At 31.3% G+C, this 22,653-nt stretch overlaps 1 protein-coding gene across 1 annotated transcript; it reads right to left on the minus strand.

Moving 5' to 3' along the window:
- Window positions 1–1,231: 1,231 nt before the first annotated feature.
- LOC134683643 (uncharacterized) lies at window positions 1,232–21,144 on the minus strand. The gene is made up of 15 exons (XM_063542955.1): window positions 21,109–21,144; window positions 20,337–20,388; window positions 18,734–19,042; window positions 18,072–18,138; window positions 17,417–17,460; window positions 16,579–16,635; window positions 14,793–14,846; window positions 14,283–14,546; window positions 13,164–13,373; window positions 10,280–10,500; window positions 9,938–10,022; window positions 6,872–6,908; window positions 4,841–5,055; window positions 3,340–3,533; window positions 1,232–1,867 (listed from the first exon to the last, which is right to left on the minus strand). The coding sequence occupies exons 1-15, from the start codon at window positions 21,142–21,144 to the stop codon at window positions 1,769–1,771; spliced, it is 1,944 nt and encodes a 647-aa protein (XP_063399025.1). The 3' UTR covers window positions 1,232–1,768.
- Window positions 21,145–22,653: the final 1,509 nt, after the last annotated feature.

Here is a 22,653-nt window from a genome sequence, read left to right on the forward strand (position 1 = left end):
CAATTTTCCCCACCTAGTGGCAATATACCAACTTAACCTACATGTAGGTTATACCTTTCCATTCTTATGCGATATTTTAGAGCTCATATTTAGACTTTGTTAAATGTCTCAAGTGTTCGAGTAGAAAGTTGATGAACCAGGGGTATGTCAAAGAACGTCTCGTCCTCGCTCTACAAAAGCTCATCGGAGGTATCAAGGCCTCGTTTATAAATATTCTTTATCAACTTTATAACTTTACTTTGAATCATAGACTCCGAATACTGATGTTGTTTAATATCTTTTTTACTGTTTGGTCTGTTTTTTTTTATGATATCCATTTGACGTGTCTCGGTACTTATACATCCTGTCAATGTGTTTTATCTTTAATTTTTGCTGATGTATTTTATACGTGTTATTTTTTTTTTCTTTGGTACATATGACGTTGCTCTATAATTTTAAAGATCCCGCCATTATGTTGTTGTTCTTGTATTATGCCATTATTGTGTTGTTTTATTACATTTTGAAAACACTTAGAACGACAAAATTCTTTTACTCGCGCAGTGGTATTTACCATATGTGGATTTTTAAAGATTCTAGAGATCTTTTTCATAATTTTATATATATCGATCTTTACCTGCAATTAGCTCTAACAAAACTTTTGATTTTTCAATCCTGTAAACCACCACTCCCCATGTGAAATCATTTTTGAAAATACTGTGAACTACAAAATTATTTTATATTTATTTTTGTGTGACGTTTAAATTATGACGTCAAACAACGATTCTACAACAGTTCATATGAATGCAATCACAGGACTTCTAATATTCTAATCCTTTATGGGTTGATTTATAATACATATATAAGTCAGCAATGAATGTGGTTGTTAAATATGACAGATGCTTTTTTGTTTTTCTTTGTTAGATATTTGTTTGTTTTTGTTCTAATTGATATTGTGACACAGTGATGACTGATGTGCCCAATATTTTGACCACCTTAATTATAATGTCTGTTGTGTTCACGCATTGTTTTAATATAATGGAATTTGATGAGACCGTCAAACAAGCGAGAGACTTCCTCGGAGTTCAGTATTTTTGTGATATATACTTTTTTCTCATTCGCACATGTATTTTTTTTTATTATTCTTTATTTCAAGATGACAATTCAAGTTGTTAATGCAATGAAAGCATTCTGAATGGATATAATTGATCAATGTTATTCTACCGTACAAATAAAAAAAAAAAAAAACACAGACAAACATGCAAACAAGAAAACACCTTACGAAACCAAAATCACTGATGTCATATGGCATCATAACAGATTATATTATGACTTGCTTCTTTCTCTTTATAAAAAAACCCAGAATGATACATTTATCGATATAACTTTACTTGACACAGAATCACAGATGTACGTATTGTTACTGTAACAAACTACACCCAATTTATTCACATGTCTTGTAACTTATGTGCATGTACACACATATTTTCGATAATATCCCTCGCTATCGCATGCGATAAAGTTCGGGTATTATGACTCAGATCATCTGAACTTTGTTGACAAAGCGGTTTTTTTTTCAATTGGGAACAATCTTCCAGATTACGTAGATGATCTCGATATGATTATAACATGGACGATTCAAATCCTTTCACTTGTGTTGTTGAAACTTGATGCCAAAATCATGAATTAACATTGGATACAATAAACGATGCACACAATATATAATTATACATAATCTGTACCTATCACGTTGAGTCCATCAAAATATGTTTGTTTTGTATAATCTTCAACACTATGATGCAGTGCTTTCAGAGATTGTATTATGTTCTGTGTTTAAAGCTAGGTAGGTAGTGCTTCTTGTAAAATTTTCACCTCCTATGAAAAGAATTCTCTGAAATTATAGAAAATCTATTAATGTTTAAATTGTACTGTTTGTGGAATATTGTATAGTTAAAATGTGCCTTGCTGATATTTCACAGATGTACATACGATAAAGATCAGAAGTTTTTTTCGAATGTGATCTTGCATATCCTTGTTATATTGTTTGATATAATGACTTGAAAACAGTGTTTATAATTTCTGCAGTTTATTCTGAACTTCTACAGAGAATACATTTTAGAAATCTTTAAATAAGCATACTACTAAATGTTGTTCGACATAGAAACCTTTCTAGAACATTTGAGAGTAATTATTGGTAATTTCAGACAAATATAAAAGTTTGTATTTCTTCTTGTAAATGCATGGGAAAAAATGCCATTGTAATTTGATAAAAATATAACTGAATTTTAATAAAAGGAGTAGGTCCGGTAAGAGCCCATTTTGGCCACAAAATATAGCATTTTTACAAAATTGTTAAAGTGTAAACTTTCAGTTATTTATTGGATAGTAGAATGGTTCTGCTACATAAATATTGGCTGTTTTTGGCAATACAATGCACATATATTGAGTACTAGCACTATTAAGTCATGCTAAATTACTGAAATCATCAAATTTCAAGCATGTTAGTTAAATTTTAGACGGTTTCCATTTTAAACGAAAGTGGCCGCATTCGTGTTCATCCAAAATATTAAAATGGAAATTGTATTTGATGATAATACATAACATATATAAAGATTGAGGATGAACACGGATGCGGCCACTTTCATTTTTGACCAAAAAACTATCAAAAAAGTGACATTTTTTCGCATATTTGGTAGATTTTTCATATTTTAGCTTGAATCGGATCGTTTTTTATGACTAAATGAGTTAAAATCTTTCACAAAAAATAATTGAATCAAATGAAATAGACATTTAAGTGTTTAAAAAGTGGTCAAAATCTTTCGTCAGATGAAACTGATATTTGAGGCCAATATCGGTCCTTATCGGACCTACTCCTTTGTATGAAAGAGTTAAACAACTCTTGTTTATAAATATATAGGAATTTTTTAGAAGATGGAACTTGTAGATTCATATAATATTTTTCAATTTCAAAGCAAAATTTATTCCTTTGTGAAATAACACCTTTGATCATAATTAAATTAGTAAGCACTAACGTGACGTGTTGACATAAGCTTTTATTGTTATGGTTAATGAATTGTGATTTTTTGAAATGTTCAGGACTTTCTACACTCAAAATAGATTACCCTAGCTGTATTTCGCAAAATCTTTTCACATTTTTAGTCGCAATGATCGTGAAATTTGTACATTATTACCTCTTCAACTACTTTGATTCAAGTATCAATTTTGTATACAATACGCGAGTCTGACATTACAATTTTTACTTATGGTATTCACGACGAGTTTCCTCATGTAGTCAATAGGGTATGGAAGCATTAAAAAAGAACAGTTTGACCTGCCATTATTCAAAAACAGTACAGAACATACCTTGCTAATTTCATCCCAGTATTTGTTAAAATCAGTCATGTTTAGGAAACCTTTATGTTGTTCAACTTTATAAATGTATTTTTCTAGTTCCTGTATGGCTTGCCATTCATCCATTGTTATCTTTTCTCTGTCGCTTGCAAACCAAATACATGTAGCCATTAGTTGTAAGCTAAAATTTCTGGATAGTGGAATACCTAAATACACAGGAGAAATGACTCATTTAACATTATTTTAGATATTATATTACTGTGGATATTATATTACTGTTTAATACGACACGATTAAACAATAAAACTAGAGTCTTCAAAGAACCTGTATAGCTTTTCAGTAAAAATGTATATTGTAATAAGTATGACCATGCAAAAGGAATGTTTTGATTGGGTTGAAAGTTGGAATTTTCAACTCTTTATACTTCACTACCACACAAAACTTCCACTTTTTTGTATTTAGTTAAATAGTAGTTTGATAAAAAAAAAAAAGAGAAAAAAAAGAGGTATAAATCATAAAAATATATCAATTTGTATGCGTTGGGAACCTGATTAAACTAAAATGCGCCAAAACTGAATATCTTGTGTGTCCCGAATGGGTTCGAGTTAGACAGGTATCCCTGTAAATGTTATATTGATTTTCTATTGTTTGATTATTGTTTCAATGAAGTACATTGCACAACTACTTTTATTTACAATTGTTAGACTGTTTTCCTACATTTAGACAGTAACCTATTAGAATATATTGATCGCTAAAAAACTTATGAATTATGATCAAATTCAATTTAACTTGCATAATAAGTTAAAGGAAAGCTCTGCCACGATTGTGATAAATAAACTACATTCAGATATCGCAGATCAAATTTATTGGTTCATAGTGTATTAATTTACGTTTTTTGATTGAGTTAAGCCTGCCAGTTGATGTTTTATCGTTTGTTTTTTTTTATGTATTGATGTTATGCTATTGTTTCAGAAAAAGGGAGGAGGTTTGGTACAATTAAAACGTTTATTCCCGATGCAAATGTTTTCACCAGTCCTTAGTCAGGAATCTGATGTACAGTAGTTGTCGTTTGTTTATTTGATTTATACGTGTTTCTCGTTTCTCGTCTTTATATATATATATATATTAGACCGTTGGTTTTCCCGTTTGAATGGTTTTGCACTATTAATTTTGAGACCCTTTATAGCTTGTTGTTCGGTGTGAGCCAAGGTTGCGTGTTGAAGGCCATACATTGACCTATAACGGTTTACTTTTTTAAAATAGTTATTTGGATGGAGAGTTGTCTTATTGGCACTCACACCACATCTATCTATATCTATGAATTCGCATTGCGGATAACGCAAACATAGCAGGAGACACAACCGGATTTGTTTGTAGATCATGCAATCCCCTCAGTATTTGTTCATAAATCTTTATTTAGTCCTCTTAACCATGTTGAAACATCGGCAAATTACTGGCGTTTAATTACGTACAATAAAAGCAATATACTGACAGCAGATAAATGATACACAACCTGTTTTAGGATATATTAGGTCCCATTGTACGTGGCTAATTTTCTTTCCTTTCTGTTTAGACAAAATTTGGACTTTTGCTTGAAGAATTTGTTTAAGGCTAAATAGAGGAAACAGAACGTCAAATTTCACTCTAACAGCTGGACAGGCCTCCCTGTGTAGCAGGTGCACAATTCGAAGATACAGCAACTCCTCTTTCGTTATAGACTGTTTAATGCTACAAAAGTATCAAATAATTTACAGCTACACCATGAGCTAATGATACATCCGTCGCTTTTTCAATATAAAGTTCACTAATTTCTTATTGTCATATCAGAAATTTATCCAAAACAAATATTTTTACAGATATAAACACTCACTTTTAATATATTGTCATAGAAATGGAAATCATCTCTTTTTAAGAATAAAATTCAATAACTCAGAAACAAAATATAAAGAAAAGTTTAAAAAAATGTTTTACTTTTATTATGTCAATATATCAGCTATTTAATATTCATATTTGTGTTCGTGTCTGAAAACTGGAAAATTTCTTCTTTTTACTGAATTAAACCAAACAACTCGGAAGGTAAAATCTTAATTCATTAAAATCTAAAAAACAGCTCACGTTAAAAGATATGAAAATTCACCAAAGTTACCTGCAAATTGGTAACAGTGTTTTTGAGTTATTGTCCGACATGTTGACGTCGGACGGTGACGGACGGACAAATTAACAGACAGAGGGTCAGACAAATACCAGTTTACTATAATACGTCCCGTAAAAGTGCGTTTAAAAATAAAACAAAATGTCAACAAGAAAACTATAACGTTAAAAATGTATAATACATATATTGACCACAGGAACTTGAAGGTCATGTCCGAAATGTTTTTTTACTAGTAAGATCAAATAATTGAGTGACAATTTTTAAAATAAAAAACTCTCATCTAGAAACTCCGTTTGTATATTTTTTTTTCGAAAAGACTAATACAGGCCGGTATGAAAATTGAATAATTTGCTCCGAAATGACCGATTATGGTCTGTGTTAAAACATAGATATAGTGAGAATATTTAGGATCCTGCACCAAACAAATATCTAATCATATACCACAGAAGCCTACTACAACTGACTAGAAATGTGAAATAAACGTACATAAAGACGCCTCAAAATTGTGTGCTTATTTGTTGGAACATTACATTTACTTTATCTTTTTTTTACTGTACAGTATCATATTACAATTTGGTACCCGTAAATCAATATACATCTATAATACTAAAATTACGAGGTCCAATTTGTCAGCCGTCATCACGTAAAAACGACGAATCAAAGAATTCAACTTTATATATATAACTAATGTAGTACAAAGGTATAGATTAAAAATTACACCACTCCAGGACCTTTTGTTTTCCACGTAATTAATATTGCCAATAATTAAGAAGTTCCGGGTCGAGTCCGATACCGATACCAATAGTATATTTACCTGTTACCTATTACCTTATCTGTACGTTCCGCATCTGACAAGCGCACCACCAAACGGTGTATTCAGGATTAATATGCTATATACACGGGTCATAATCACCGGGTAACGTTGACACTACTAGATTTTCAAATTGTTACCTATTGTAGTGTTTTAATCAGTAAGACGTTATAAGATAACAATACGAATACTAAAAATCTATACTGAAAATAAGGCGCATAGGTACAGTTTTCAATTTGTTAGCGGGCATGACGTAAAACAGCAAATCAAAGAATTCAACTTTATTTATAACTTATATACGACAATGCTGTTGATTAAAAAATACTCCAATCCAGGACCTTTTGTTTTACAAATAATTAATATTACCAATAATTGATAAGTTCATGTTCGACGGGTTCAAACAGAAAGATGTGAAAGCAGAGAAAACTGTGTATCTTATAATCGGCATGACTTTATCAGATGACAAAACTAATACAAAAATAAGGCTTGCGCATAGTTATATACTTTAATTCAGTCACGGACCCGCGATATCACGGGTGTGTTTTAGTATTTATATAAAGTGACAAAATAAAACTAAATACCTGTTTCTCCCTTCTTCGTAATCTTTTGCAACTGATTCTGAAAAATATATTCATATGCATTAAACAAGATGTTTAACAAAATAGATGTACTTGGATAAGTACTATATGTACATCAATATCCCGTCCATGAATGAAACTGTAAAACAAGCCATAAGACTTACGAAATTATAAGCCTGTAATCGTATGAGTTTTTAAAGTTTCTTGTTCAATTGCACTAATGATTGACTTTTTGTTCCTAAGAAATTTATTTGTGATTCTATTAGCAGTGAAACGTGAAATGGGGTAAAAAAAAATTATTTGGTATTTTAATTAAAACGATCATATCAAAAGAAACATATGTACTGAACTTCAACTTCATCAGAAACTACCTTGACCAAAATCTTTAACCTGAAGTGGGACAGACGGACGTACGAACGGACGTACGAACGGACGTACGAACGGACGAACGGACGAACGGACGAACGGACGTACGAACGGACGCACGCACAGACAAGAAAACAGAATGCCTCTCTACCATTTTAGTAGGGGCATAAAAAAGCTGATGATACCTTGGTGACATTCGCAGAAAACTGACAATGCAATCTCAAACATTCATGGCATTAACCAGATGTGTTCAATCTTCTTTTAACAATACAACTTATATATTGAATGAGCCTTACAAATATGAAACTTGAGATGCGGCACAGATATAATCTACGTAAATAAAACATCCAATTTTGCATTCTTAATTAGAAGAAAGGCATCTTCGAATGTATTTGCACATGCACTTAAACTTGTCAAATCACTTCTGTGAAAACAGACGTTTCAAAATGGCAATATAATATAAAATACAACAAATTATATCAAACAAATATAAGAATTACAAGAGTTTTCTGTCAAATGGTGTCAGAGGAGTTTCATTCTATTTTTTTTATTTTAAAATTGTAACTAAAGTAAACAAAAACATACATCAAATGATCAAAGTGAAACAGCTGCGTCATAATTGATCAACTTCACATGATGCATATGCAAAACGATATTATCAAGTTTAAATGATCTCAGAATTGCATTCACAGAAGACCTTGGGTTATAATCGTTATCACATTAAAACAAACAAGTATAACAACAAAAAAACATAAAAAACGGAATATTTATCAACAAGGTCGTGGTACCTTCTTGTGAACATTTTAAGAAAAAGAGCGAGACATAACCCTGGTTCAATAACTTTCAGCTTAGGTACTGATGACATTTTACAAAGTCTGAGTAGCAGCTACAGGCTCTTGAATGACTTGGATCCAAAACACTTTCTGTAAAACAGTCTCAGGGTTGTTGCAGTGACGAGGTACCATTGTTAAAATACTTCCGTAGCGATAGTTAAGCCAAACAGACAATATAGAACGGTCAGGACTTTAAATTCTGTACTCTTACAATGAACAACAAATATATTTATTTTGTAAACAAATATTTCAGTACTCCTTACAACAAAATCATTATACTAAAATTGAGATGATAAAAGAACCCAACAAAATAGAAAAAAAATCACTTTTATTTCGTATTTGAAATAAGTCAGAGTATTAAACAAGTTCGTTTATATGTGTACCTGCATAATGTCGAATTCTATCCGACGCGGCTCGTTTTTAATAACTTGTGTACGTTATTTTATTTGACGCCATATAAAAAGTTGTCTTTATTTGTATTGTTCAATATTTCGTTTTTGTATTCATATCGTATTTATATTGTGTCACAGATCAAATTTATTCGTTCATTAGATATTTACTTTTACTTATACAAAAAAAAGAAGAAGTGGTATGAGTGCCAATGGGACAATTCTTCATTCAAGTCACAATTTGTAAAAGTAAACCATTATAGGTCAAAGTACGGTCGTCAGCATAGGGCCTTGGATCTCATTGAACAGCAAGATCCCCCTAAATGATTAGTGTTCAACCATTCAAATAGGCAAACAAATCGGTTTAATATATATATATAAAACAAAAAAACTAGACACTCTTTTGAACTACAAAAACAAACGTCAACAACTGACCATCAGGTTCCTGACTACGGGCAGCTGCAAACGATTGCAGCGGGTTTAAACGTTTCACATGTGACAACATTCACATTACCTGCAACAATAGTGTAACATCACATTTTTTTTGTCCGGTCATGTTTACGGTAAGCTAATTTAACTGTTGATTGTTTATACATGTTTATGAAATTGATGGTGTTGTATTAGGGTTGCACAATATACTGATTTGCTATTACATAATGCAAATTCACCTGATATGACCTTTATTTATTCAAAAGAAAATTCGGCTTCACTTTTTGTGAATCTGATATCACCCCCTTCCCCCCCCCACACACACACACCAACCCCCAACCCCTTTTGTGAGTACATATTGTGCTTGATTTTTTTTTCGATGTAGTGATTTTAGACTACATTATGTTTTTGTTCTGTTTGTGTTATATGTTTGGTTTTTTTTCCCCTCCTGCCACACTATTTTGATGACGGATTTTTACAGTAATAAAAAGCCTAAAATAGAAAAAAAGCTGCATTCTTTTGAAAAAAGAAAATAATAATGATTCTAAGATTGATTTTAAGTGTTTGTTGTCAAATTATAAGCCTGGTGCCTCTGAAAACTAATCATATATTATACAAAAACTAATAATTAGCTTCCCATCATTTTTTTAAATGCGCGTAAAGGCACAAAAGGGCAGTATAGTGTTTTTTGGGTATTTTTTTTTAAATCAAAATGAAGTTCGATGAATTAGCCCCATTCTTAATTATTTGTGTTTTTCAATTAATGTACTTTTTTTGAGTTTTTTAACAGTTTTTTATTTGGGCGTCACTGATCAGTCTGTTGTAGACGAAACGCGTGTCTGTTGTAAATACACAATTTGAATCCTGGTATTTGTGATGAGTTCTTATAATTATTTTTTGTCCTTTTATACCTGAAGATGTATCTCAACATTCATTGTGTTATGAGAGAATTATTCTGTAATTGCATATATACATATGGATAATTTTTTAAATAACACATTATTCATTCGAACACTTAGTGAAAAGTGCGGCTTTTTTTTTTTAATACTTACCAAGTATTGCTTTTGCTAAAGGGTCATGTTCATCTCTAGGTGTATTCCCCTGGTTAATGTCATTTACTCCCAGTCGAACAACAGCCTACAACACCGGATTTATACACTTTAAGTGAATGTTAAAATTTCTAAGCCATGATTAGTTAGTACAGGGGATTCTGATATGGATATGTTATTGAACTTAAACACTCAAACATAATGACAGATTGGTGACTTGCGATGCTTACGTTAGCCGTTTTCATTATGAAAGATAGGGAATAAAAGAATAGAGGCTTTTCTGGTGTATGTCAAATATGATAATGTGTCATTGTGTTCAGAAACAAGAAGTACTGTAATATTTACCTTACATATATCGTTCCAATATGAAGTAAAATCCTCTTTCGAAAAGCTTCCGTCGTTATGGACAATCGTATTCCGATAAAACTTTAGTCTTGATAAATCTGCTCCTTTACTTTTATTACTGGACTTCGGAAGAACGTCAACTATTTCGATTTCGGTGAAGTTTCTTATTAGGGTTATCATTTGCTTTATATCAAAATTCTCCGATGATGGGAATGGGTTGCCTGAAATGAAATCAATTTGACTAAAATGTGGGATGCACGTGTGGAATTGACGATTTACAATGTATACCATTCTTAAAATTGTATATTTAACATTGGGGATTCTAGATTGAAACCTTAATTATTAGACCTTGTTATTTTGTTTACACCAGTTACAAATTTGTAGTTTTAATTTATATTGATAAACTCAAGTGCATTACTTTATGTTTTTAGTAGCAACAATCATATATTTTACGTTTTTTTGCATGACTTGTTATCATTTGTGGAATGTTGACGTGGTCAATGCGTAATATATTGAATTGTATACATTATATTGACCGGCTGTCTATATGATTAGAGGGCACTCCAGCTTCCTCCACAAGAGAAAACCTGTATGTATATATGTAATAAGTACGTCTGAACCAGTCTCAATACATTGATGCTGATTCAAGGCTTGAAATAAAAATTTTATATATAATTTTCGAAAAAAAGCACAACAATGCAGGATTTGGTCACCCTTCCGGAGCACCTGAGATCACCCCTAGTTTTGTGGTGAAGTTCGTGTTGATAAGCCTTTAGTTTTCTATGTTATGTCTTCTGAACTATTATTTGTCTGTTTGTCTTTTTTTTTGCCATGGCGGTGCCAGTTTATTTTCAATCTATTGATTTTGACTATCCCTCTGGTATCTTTTGTCCCTTTTTTTTATCTGTTAACTTGCAGAAGCAATTTTATTGTTCTTCCCTGGCCGAGTTTCGAACTCGTGCTGCTGAGATATCGTGGCACCAAATTGCCTTTTCCTTTCCCGACGCGCTAGACTTAATATATATATATACAAAAAGAATAAAACGCAAAATTGGCAATTGAAATGGGGAATATGTTAAATCGACAATTATATAGTTGAAATAGAAAAAGGACTTTGGTACATGGAATATCCTTTCAGTCAGATGATCGTTAAAATTAATGCAGAAGGCTACACCGTTTATAGTCTTGGTGAATATTGTATAGAGCAGCTATTGTATGTGGCGAGATTGTGAAAGATTGTGATAGCAATCTCTATTCTTTGAGGGAAACTATTCACCAATAGTCTTGGAATACTACTTTTATTGTAAACCAAAGCTATATAGTAAGGCCATTCCCCGTAGCCATACTTTATTTTTGGCCGTATCTACATCACTGGAATGTCAGGATGAATAACATACATTTTGGAATGAGGAAAAATTGTTTACTGCATCGGGTTGAATTCATACCAACGCCTTCGGAGTACCTGGGTCAAGATTCGTATTGGTTTCTCCATAGGCGGTATTGGTAACGTTTTCTTCTGTTGCTCAGTCCATATCGTTAACTTTGATATGTGTGATGGCTCGTTTCGAAGCAAAGACATTTTTACATATGTGGTTAAATTTTCGGGGTACGAAGTGAGATTACTTTTTCCGTAAATTAGCAAACCCCGATTATCTTTTTATGAATAAACTCATCATAGATACCAGGAATAAATTTAGTATATACGCCAGAGGCGCGTTTTGTCTATAAAAGATTCATCAGTGACGCTCGAATCCCAAAAAGTTAAAAAGGCCAAATAAAGTACGAAGTTTAAGGGCATTGAGGACCAAAATTCCTAAAAGTTTTGCCAAATACAGCTAAGGTAATCTATATCAATCTATATTTATGTGGCTCCACGTGGTAAAAAGTCCATTTTTATCACAATTAGTTCTTTGAAAATTTAATACTTTAAACACATTTAATATCTCCATAGATTTTACACATTTATTCTGTATTCCCCTTCTTTCTAAATTAAAACAAATGGTTAAGCTCAGTCACTTGTTTATCGTAGACAATTTTTTTTGATTTTTTGTTTACACTTGACTTTTGAGTTCTTCATTTCAAGGCGCATTATGGATATTGTCCCACCTGACCTGAGATCACACCCATTTTCGTGTTGCTTAGATTTTTTGTTTTTTATGTTGTGTCTTTTGATAGTATTTGTCTGTTTGTCTTTTTATTATTTAGGCATGCCGTTGTCATTTTATTTTTCGATTTATGAGTTTGATTGTCGCTATGGTATCTTTCGTTTCTCTTTAAGAGACGTTGAAGGGGAATGTTAGAAAAATATCTTTACCAATTATAGTCAGTTAAACCCACTCTATTACTCATTTGGATGTGATGAACGTTTATGGTAAATAATTAATATCTAATTTGAAAGATGTTTTGTATCTTTTAAAAACATCATATGGTTAATTTCTTATTATTCCATAAATCAGCATTAGGGGTGATTGTATAAAAAGGGTTATTCTTTTATGACGACACGATTTAAGAGAAGTTTTACCCGAAATCAATATTTTTCTTTTTTGTTATTTTTTTTCAACAGTATTCATGAAACTGTTATGTTAATAAATAACGCCTTGCTATCGCTTTATTGTTCTAGACATTTTTTAATCATGAGATGCGAACAAGGGCCTGTTTGTGGTCACCTGACCCCCAAGTTGAAAGAGAGATATCTGACAATCATATAAACAATTTCCGTACAGCGCTCGTTTACTTTTCTTATACGTAGTACACCACAATAGAAACGTATTTAATGTAGTGATACGAAGAAAAGTCGGAACGGATGTGAGCTCTGCACCGGAGATTGACATGTAAGGTAACAAGTAAGTGGATCAAATGTTATCAAATATATAAATGAGCATACGTGTAACAGGAAGTACAACATCTCTATCTTTCTCAGTCAAATGTTTTTGTTTGACCAATTTTTCAATTTCATTTCTTTTGAAAATCTGTCCACTTCTCAGTTGGTTCGGGTCAAACTCCGTGTCAAACACCGCTCTAACTACAGGTGTTGCAATTCGAAGCATCAGATGGACCAAACGCAGATAGTTAACTTCCTCAACCGTCAGTTCGACTGCATATGTAAAAAAAAAAAGAAATATTAAATCATTCTACATGTTTTCTTCAATTTAAGATATGCGTATAATGATGATCTTTGAAGACATTTTGTCAGTTAAATCGACGAAATGAAGTATTTATTCAATTGAAATATTCGTGTCCTAAATTTGAAGTGATAGGCAGTTATTGATATCTTTCTGCATTGTCTCATATCAATATATGCAGTTGAGTGCTAAGGTTACTGTACATGTGTCAGCAAGTTATGTATTTGGGCTCTCATTAAGTACCTTGAAGTAATTGCGATGTAGAATGATAAAAACATAATTTAACATATGAAAATATGCCACATGTAAACATCAGTTCAAATTCTGCATTATTATCTGTTACATGTATATCTTAATTTACGTTTTGTTCAATGAGAATGCAATGTTAATTACTAAATATCCATATATATTATGTATTAACTGCATGGTAAGTTTCACGTGATCTATTTTGTTTTGTGCATATAAACCGTTGATATCTGTAAGTAGACAACTAAGATATCTCCTTTATTCATAAAAATATATTTCATTTGCATTTGTAACGCGTTCCAAAAATGTCGTTTTTTTTATATTTTAAAATCATTGATCAAATCAATGAAAAAACTAAAAACACATCTAATAATAGTGTTTATAAGGTTACTGAAGTCTTAAGATTTCTTATACTATGGAATCATTTTTTTCGTGGGTATCAATGTTCATGGATTGGGTAAAACTTGCATAGTCGTCGTTATTTCATTTCGTGGTTTTGGAAGTCTGCTTACATTCCTTCAGAAAATTGGCAATTCGTTGAATATTAAAATTTGTGTTTCCCCTGTTCCCACGAAATACACGAAAATTGGTATCCAACGAATATTAATGAATCAATACATGTGTATAATGCATACCTCCACGCACTTTTAGGTGAGCTGTTGATGATTCTTTATTTATACAAATTGAGTACAGACCGTTGTCGAGCTTCTTCGTATTATTAACTATTAGAACATGGACTTTGTCTTCACTTTTAATGATCATGCTATCACCAGTTTCGTAAAGAATATTCGAGTCTTTTAACCATTTTACTTTCATGTTGGTTTTTCTCAATTCACAGGTAAATACAGCTGTCTGACCTTCGATACATGTTATATCTTCCAAAGGCGACATAATTAAAGCTGAAATTGTGTACAGATATGTATCCTCAATTAACAAACATTTACAAAGTGAAGGACCTTAAAATGAAATATTCTATTTATTTTCATTCTTTAAATTATGAATGATTAATTAAAAAAACAATCAGATCAATAAAATTTCTGTTTGAGTTAAAGATACGAAATTACAAAATATTGTACAAATAGAGATCAACAGTATTAAAAAATGTCAGTATAAGACTAAAGTATTCTAAATTAAATAAAAATTACCCCTTGTGAAATAATCCTTTATTCTTTCAACACCAAATAGCACAAATGGCAATGCTGTAAAAAAGGAAGTAAATAACAAACGAAAAAACATCGAAAACATCGAAAACATACGATCAACTGGAATGTATTGCAGTTTAAATTTCACGGCCTTTATAATATGAGTACAGCCTATGTCAAAACCGGTTTGCTACTGACGCCTACGGAACCATATAGGTTAAGTAAAATCCATAGTGGTAAGGTCGAATCTCTATTGAATTTTTCTTTAACCTGTATAGATCCAGAAGGAGTCATTAGTGAACCGTGTAGTGAATTTCACGTACACGGGGATTTTTCCTGATGATGTAAGAGTAAGCCATTAAACACAAAAAACTGCAATCGATGACGTCACCTTAATAGCAAACGTGATTACATGAACCCCATATAAAATGCAAAAGGGTCACCACGTGACGGGGTTAAACCAATCATAACGTTATAATTTATTATCCGCGGATATCACCAGCCCAGTAGTCAACCTTTCGCTGTTGACATAAATATCAATAATGTGGTCATTTTTATAAATTTTCTGTTTACAAAACTTTGAATTTTTCGAAAAACCAAAGAATGTATTTATCCATGCATAGATGGTCCGAAACCACAATTATTTCGTTGTGCATTCTTTTAGAATATAAATGAAAATGAAAACAAACCCCACCTGCGTTTTCACAATGAATGTTGTACTACTTTTAGGACCAATTATATCAAAATCATAGAAAACCTCATTGGCGCTAACTCAAAATATGAACAATTTTATGTTTAGGGCATCTTTGAGTCTTTTTACAGCTTCCGAAGTGCTAATTTTTCAGCTGGACCTAATTACTATTTTCTTTTGCAATTCTCGACCAAAATTGGTATACAGTGTAATTTCACACACTCCTTCTTGCAATTTGAGGCATTACACATGGAGAAAAAAATTTGAAAGGAGTATACAAACTAATGGCAAGTAACCCACTGTCATTTCATAGGGACTTTATTCGTAGACAACGAAAATCAAGGGACGACAATTGTGGTCTCGGACCAGATTAACTTAGCCGTATTTGGCACAACGTTTTAGAATTTTGAATCATCAATGCTCTTCAACTTTTTACTTGTTTGGCTTTAAAAAATATTTGATATGAGGGTCTGGCGTACTTAATTATAATCCTGGTACCTTTGATAACTATTATTAAAACTGTTGTCATCATTTGTTTCCTATGTCAATAATATGCACACATATAATCATCATATAATTCTTTTTTTTCGTCATGTACTTTTATTTATATACAATTAAATTATCACATTTTTCCGTGTATATATTCTCCATAAAATTTTATTAAACAGGTAAGGAAGACAAAGTAACAAATTATCAACGTTTCACGATTTGAGTTGATGCACATTGTAATGAAACTTTGATTTTTGAAATGTTGTGTGCTGAAAGAGATTGTTCACAAAATCCGTAATTCTAGAAAATATTGCTGAATTTTACAAGCCGTCAAACACATAACAAGAACATATAGTACGCATTAATGATTCTGTTTGATACTTGTAGGTTGCTAAACTAAAATTAAACTTTTAAAAAATAGGAACACATTTTTTTTCATTATTGCAATTTTAAAGCTTTTTCACTATAAATAGTATTTTGTTCTACATAGCGAAGAATAACTTTAATCTGAAACAGATAACATATTTATGCATTTAATTACGCATTCTATAGTTCAAACAAAAAATCACAAATCGTTTATGCCTAACCAATTTAGTATTATACATTTACCGATTATCACTATCCAGAAACCAATTACAGGAATTACAGGTACAGTTCTTCTCTCACCTGTAATAAACAAGGAATTTGTAGTAAACAGCAACAAGCACAAAGTTAAAAGGTATGAAGCGTTGTACTATAAACACATTAAGTGTTAGGTGTTGATGTAGTCTTTTGTTCATTTTTTTTTATAATTTAGTTGAATTGTTAGTTAAATAATATCCCGGTCTCGTTAACATTAGTAAATAACATATTAATACAGCTGTTAGTTTTTGTTAGTGTTATACATTCCATTTTCTATATTCATTCAGTGCTGTATAAAAATTTTATTTTACTTTGCAATTCCAGCGTACTTGAAATATTTGCAGTTTAAAGTAAATTGTTTTATCTGCATATAAATCAAATTTGTATCATTCCCCCTAACAGATTGTGTAATATCCCCAACAGAAAATATTTCAGGGTAAATGGAACACTTATTCACTTCATTTGCTAACCTTCTGTTTATATTATCTGGTGAGTCTATTTAAACAAAAAAAACAACATTAGCAATAATATTAAGATTAAAGACTTACTTCATACATTAAAACAAGATATTACAAAACTTAGGGACACAAATAGTTTCTCTCATAGCACAAGTTTGATTTATTTTGTAGATGTGTAACTTTCTCTAGATTTGCTTAATGCACATAATAGACACATATACGAAACTTCATGGAATAGCAAGTATAGCATAGAACACCATTCAAACATGCCCTACACATGACGTAGTGGGTAGATATTCTGTTTTTTTCTAACTATCTTACAATGAGAGTCATGATAAAGAAAAGCTTCACTATCATTATCCACCTACCTTTGTTTTGTAAATTTAACGTCATTTGTATGGTTGTATTTTTCCTAAAAAATATGTTTTGTCTATAATATTCTGATTGTTTTCCATTTGTTCCAAATTATTTTCACTTTCAAAGGTGATTTGGTATATGTTTTATTTCCCTTGTGTTAAGTGGTCTGCATGTATACATGAGTTAGATATTTCAATTCGCATCTTTGTTGGGTTCTTCTGTTGTTGGTAGCTGTCTCTTTTGAAATCAAATTACATTCTTTATTTTGAAGTTTTCTAAAAAAAAAAGCATTTGCATATGTTTGAATAGCTTAGTCTTTTGAGTTGCTTTGTTACTGCTCCACTAATACATGATTTACGTCTGATTTTGTTCATATTAATGAATAGGAATTGCTTATTGTAAAGGCTTTTACAATGCAAACCGTACATACCGATAAATATTCAAATTTATGAAAGGTTTTGTGCAGTTGTTATTTCATATCTGACAGTAAAAAAAAATAGAAGAAAGAAAATGTATATTAGAATTCAAAGCATGCCTATTTGAGCTCTTAAATGGTTTTATAAAATAAGCAAGAGGTAATTGTATATAATGGGATTTAAATAGACTAAAATGCATATGAGTGTTTTTTGTATGAAGCATGTTACAAATTAAAGATTATCAACTTACTCATTTACTTGAATTGTTGGACAAGCATTATCAGTTGGTAATACATCTTGTCCGATGCACTTATAATCTACAAGCATTATTTTGATATTAAGTTTGATATATTGTTTTAAATGTTACAGATACGTATTAATTTCATGTTTTTATCCATCTCGATTTTTAAGTAGAATTAGAATTAAAAAAAAAAAAAAGGTACTAGTCCTCGATGCAAATCTGATCGTCGAAACAAGACAATAACATAATTATCGGACTCCAACAAGGAAAATACAAAACAGAAAGTCCTAAATGTTTAACAATTCAAAAGAGGCATAATTGCATACTTTCAAATGGTTCTTATAGTTTGTACAATTTCTTGTTTTGGTAAATGTAATTGGAGAAACATGCACTTATGCCTGGGTGAAATCTCCCGCGATTGGCCTTCTATGGTGTATTCATACACCAATGTATCGTCAAAATGCCCCCAACTGAAGAAAAGTTTGAATTAATTTATCATCCAAAATATACGACATGCCATCAAGACAAATCATACCATGAAAAAAATGCAGGCATACTGTTAGACTTTCTGAATGTTCATTGCTTTCACTTTGGAAGGAGATAATATATATAAAGGTCAAGACGATTAAATTGTAACTCACAACTTGAACTGTTTTAAATAATCACGATACCTGCTGATAAAATAAAATCCTTTTCACATTTTTTTAATGTACAAGAGCAGTCTTCCTCTGATGGGATACAGAAACAGCCACCGGTTTGGTTAGGTTTCATTATGAATACATAACCTCTTGTGTAGTCGCAACGACATGTTCGATCTTTGATTGTTGTCCCTGTATCGTATGCTAGCTGTCCTTCCTCCGAACAGACTGACTTATCAAACACACAAACGTTGTGACCAGTTGTGTTGAAATGAAAGGGCTGGTATCTTTTTGATGAACAAAGTTCTGAATCAAATGCTGGTCTAAGGACACGTTTAAATCCTAAATATACATAATTGACATTAATAAATGTTGCATTCTTATAAAAAAATATATAAATATTTCCTATACAGTACTGATTTAAGGTTTTAAGCAGTGTATTGATTTACCTATTTTAGTTATTTACTTTGGCCTATTCATACAATCATACTACATCTCCTTATTTCGCTGCGGTCACTCGGCAAAAAGCTTCATTATTGGAGTCGCAGTAGCTGTTGTACAATATCAATACGCAGTAAGCCTGATAAGGCCTAAGACCACAATTAATGACCCCGCTTTTCGTTGAACGAATATAATTCACCTTAATTGTAGAGAAGTTTTTTTTAACTTGTACTGTACATTGCACACATTAATTTTTTTTAGACAAAAACATGTTTTAATGCGAAAAAATGTTATAAAGAACTGATAGAGAAATAATTGTGGTCTCAGGCTATTACCTGTACTTTTTTTTAACACATTATCTTCTCGGTTTAAAGATTCATGTAAATGCAAAACCGCGAAATGAATGTAAATATATTCTATTTAAGACTCTGTTAGCAGTAGTTAATTCTATTTTGGATGATGCCTTAAGATTGCTTCATATTAAATATAGCCAAAAGGTATATGTAAGGGCAATGAGGTTCTTATTTATAGTTATAATAAAGCTTCTGTTAAATTATTTTGTTGATTCTACGCTGCGCAGGATGTTTTCACAACGGAATTTAAGACAGAAAACTGCATAAATTCTCTATTTTTCATTGTTTTTATTAAAATAGCACATATTTTTACGTAATTGTGACGTCATCAGATTAAGATCTTTATGTTTTTCATTTATATTTCTTGACCCTATGCAGTTCTTAACATTATGTGCCAATATGAAATGGCTATCAAACATTTTTTTTTCTTGGGCCAACACTAGGCCTTAATGCCCATACTCCTTAGTCATTTTGAGCCAAACACGTCAATTTCAACATGTTTATAACGTCACAGAGACATATAAAGTACTATTTGTTTAATTTCTTTAAAATTTCTACGCAAAGCTATCCCACTCATTTATCCCAAAAAGTAATTCTATTTTTTTAGTGGCCGACAAATTTCTCTCTTTAAACTATTAAATAAGTTATCATGAGATATTCAATAATTATGTACATTTTTCTTAGTTTCGTGTAGATTCAAAAAAAGATAAAAAAAATATTTTACCTTCTTCGTTAAAGTCTGGACCAATTTTCGGTATATTGTCCTTTTTTTAAATTAAACAAACAGTAATATGTATCTGAATTTGAACAGCCTTTTGCTTTTGAACGATATTTCCAATGACCTGATTTAGGACACTGCATGTCAAAGTCGAACACCTCTGGTACCATCAATATCTGTAATAGAAAAAAGATAAATGTTTCAATACCAAAAAAGTATTACTTATGTAATGGAAAGTGATTTACTTAAGAAATGTATCATTTATTTTGAAAAATCGTTTCACTACTAGAAAGATGTAAAAACCGAATAATTTTTTTTTTATTTATATTTCTCATAATGACCATGAAAGAGAAGGAAAGGTAAGGTTTAATAATTCGTGACCAAACTCAACACTTGACATTTTCATTATTGTTCTTTATTTAATAGTCACAATGAGGCCTCAAATCTGCAAATTTAAGACTTCCTTATCACTGGTTTGAACAATAACTTGAAAAATTGAACAACATCTAAATGTTCACGATAAACCGACATAAAAACCCTTTAAAGTCGTAAGGAACTTTTTATGCATTTTGTATATGTATTAATCATGTTAATTCTGCAGAAAAAAAATCAAAATTTCCAGGGTCCATTTAACTTAAAGGATAATTCATAAACCCGCTGAAATCTTAATCTCGCACAATCAGCGAAATTTTGTTTTTCTCTTTACACAGCAAAACATACAGAATATTTAAGCCTTTAATGAACTTTTGTTTTTACTTTATTCTAAGTTTCAGACGTATAATATAAAGTATTCAAAGTGGATCAAAGATCAACGAAATTGCATTACATGTACATTGGTAAAATTGTTATGTTTCGAAATTTGGCAACAAAACAACACATATGTTTCAACAAATTACCAATAATAGCATCTCCATGTATAATATCATCACCATTCTCGCCAACCTGTAGTACACAAATAGAAAACAAGAATTTTAGTAACTGAACTCCGACATAAACCAAAACAAAACCTGGAAAGTAATGTGATCTTGATAAATAGAGAATAATACATGGAAAAATCCGTAGCATATGTCGTATTATCCCGAGACACCAATATCAGCACAAGGACATTTAGGCCCGAGGGATGATATTGGTCGAGGGTGATACGGCATGTGATACGGATTTTGCCATGTTTTATACGCTTTATAATATATTTCAACAGGAGAGTTTTCTGATCCATTACACTGGGCTACCTTCAGTTCTACTTTTGTCTTGTTTCAAAGGATTTAAAAAAAACTGTTCGATTAATTATCCGAAGCACCTGGGTTACCTTACAATTTGCGTGCTGTTGTTTTAAAAATATTTTGTTTATTATTGTATTTTTTGTGTGTTTTGTATTTTTGATAGTTGCATTTAGTGTGCCAAAAGTTATGAAAACTTGACGTTCGTGACGTCACATACCAAAAAATGACGTCATTCAATAAATTACCTCACTCCCAAATGACTGTTCTACTGGACCTATATTGAGGAAAATTTGTCTAAGCTTACATAAATGAAAACTGACTTTATGGGGGAAAAAAAGATGTGATAAAGGTTACGCGATAAAGAATGCGCATCAAATTAATCACTTAAAGTCTAATACCCCTATCTATCATTTTATATTTGTATCGCCGGGTTGTTATTTGATTGACATTTAACCAACAGTATTAAAATTAAATATCAACAACCAGATAAGGAACTGAAGTAAAAAAATAAAGGCCCACAATTTTTTTTTAAATGAGACTATTATTACGATAGTAAGCATTTAGCATTTAATTCAACTCCTTTCCAAGAAATATTCATATATCCTCCAACACTAATATCAAAAGCATCAATTGCTATCAAAAACCCTACCACTTCAACCAGCTTTGCATCTATAAAATATTTATGAAATGTATTATAATTTAGTACGCCAGACGCGCATTTCGTCTACATAAGACTCGTCCGTGACGCTCATATCGAAACATGCATAAAGCCAAACAAGTACAAAGTTGAAGAGCCTTTACATTAAAAACAAATTGTTCAAATGAGCTGAAACTCTGACCTGGTAACAGATATCTTTATTTTGCGATCAATTTCGTCTCGAAAAATAAATGAATTCACATTTCTATTGAGCAATAGGTATTAACTATAGAATTTTTTCTGTAAAAAAACAAGACAGAACGCAATACTATATATAAGTAAGATATACATTTCGACTATTTAGTATTTATTGATACGTACATGTAGCCAAGTCATTTAGTTTAATATAGATCAATAATTTACACTCAATGGTTCCTAATTCTATCAAATGGAAAGACAAATGTCATTGCATTGGACTTTTTTATACTTCAAATCTTGGAACAACTGTCCAGACGAACTTTTGTTCAAAGGACACTTATTTGTCTTAAACTTCCATTTGGAACGTTTTTCTATTTCATATCAAT

This window comes from Mytilus trossulus, chromosome 9 (genome assembly GCF_036588685.1).
Source record: "Mytilus trossulus isolate FHL-02 chromosome 9, PNRI_Mtr1.1.1.hap1, whole genome shotgun sequence".
NCBI classification, from domain to species: domain Eukaryota; kingdom Metazoa; phylum Mollusca; class Bivalvia; order Mytilida; family Mytilidae; genus Mytilus; species Mytilus trossulus.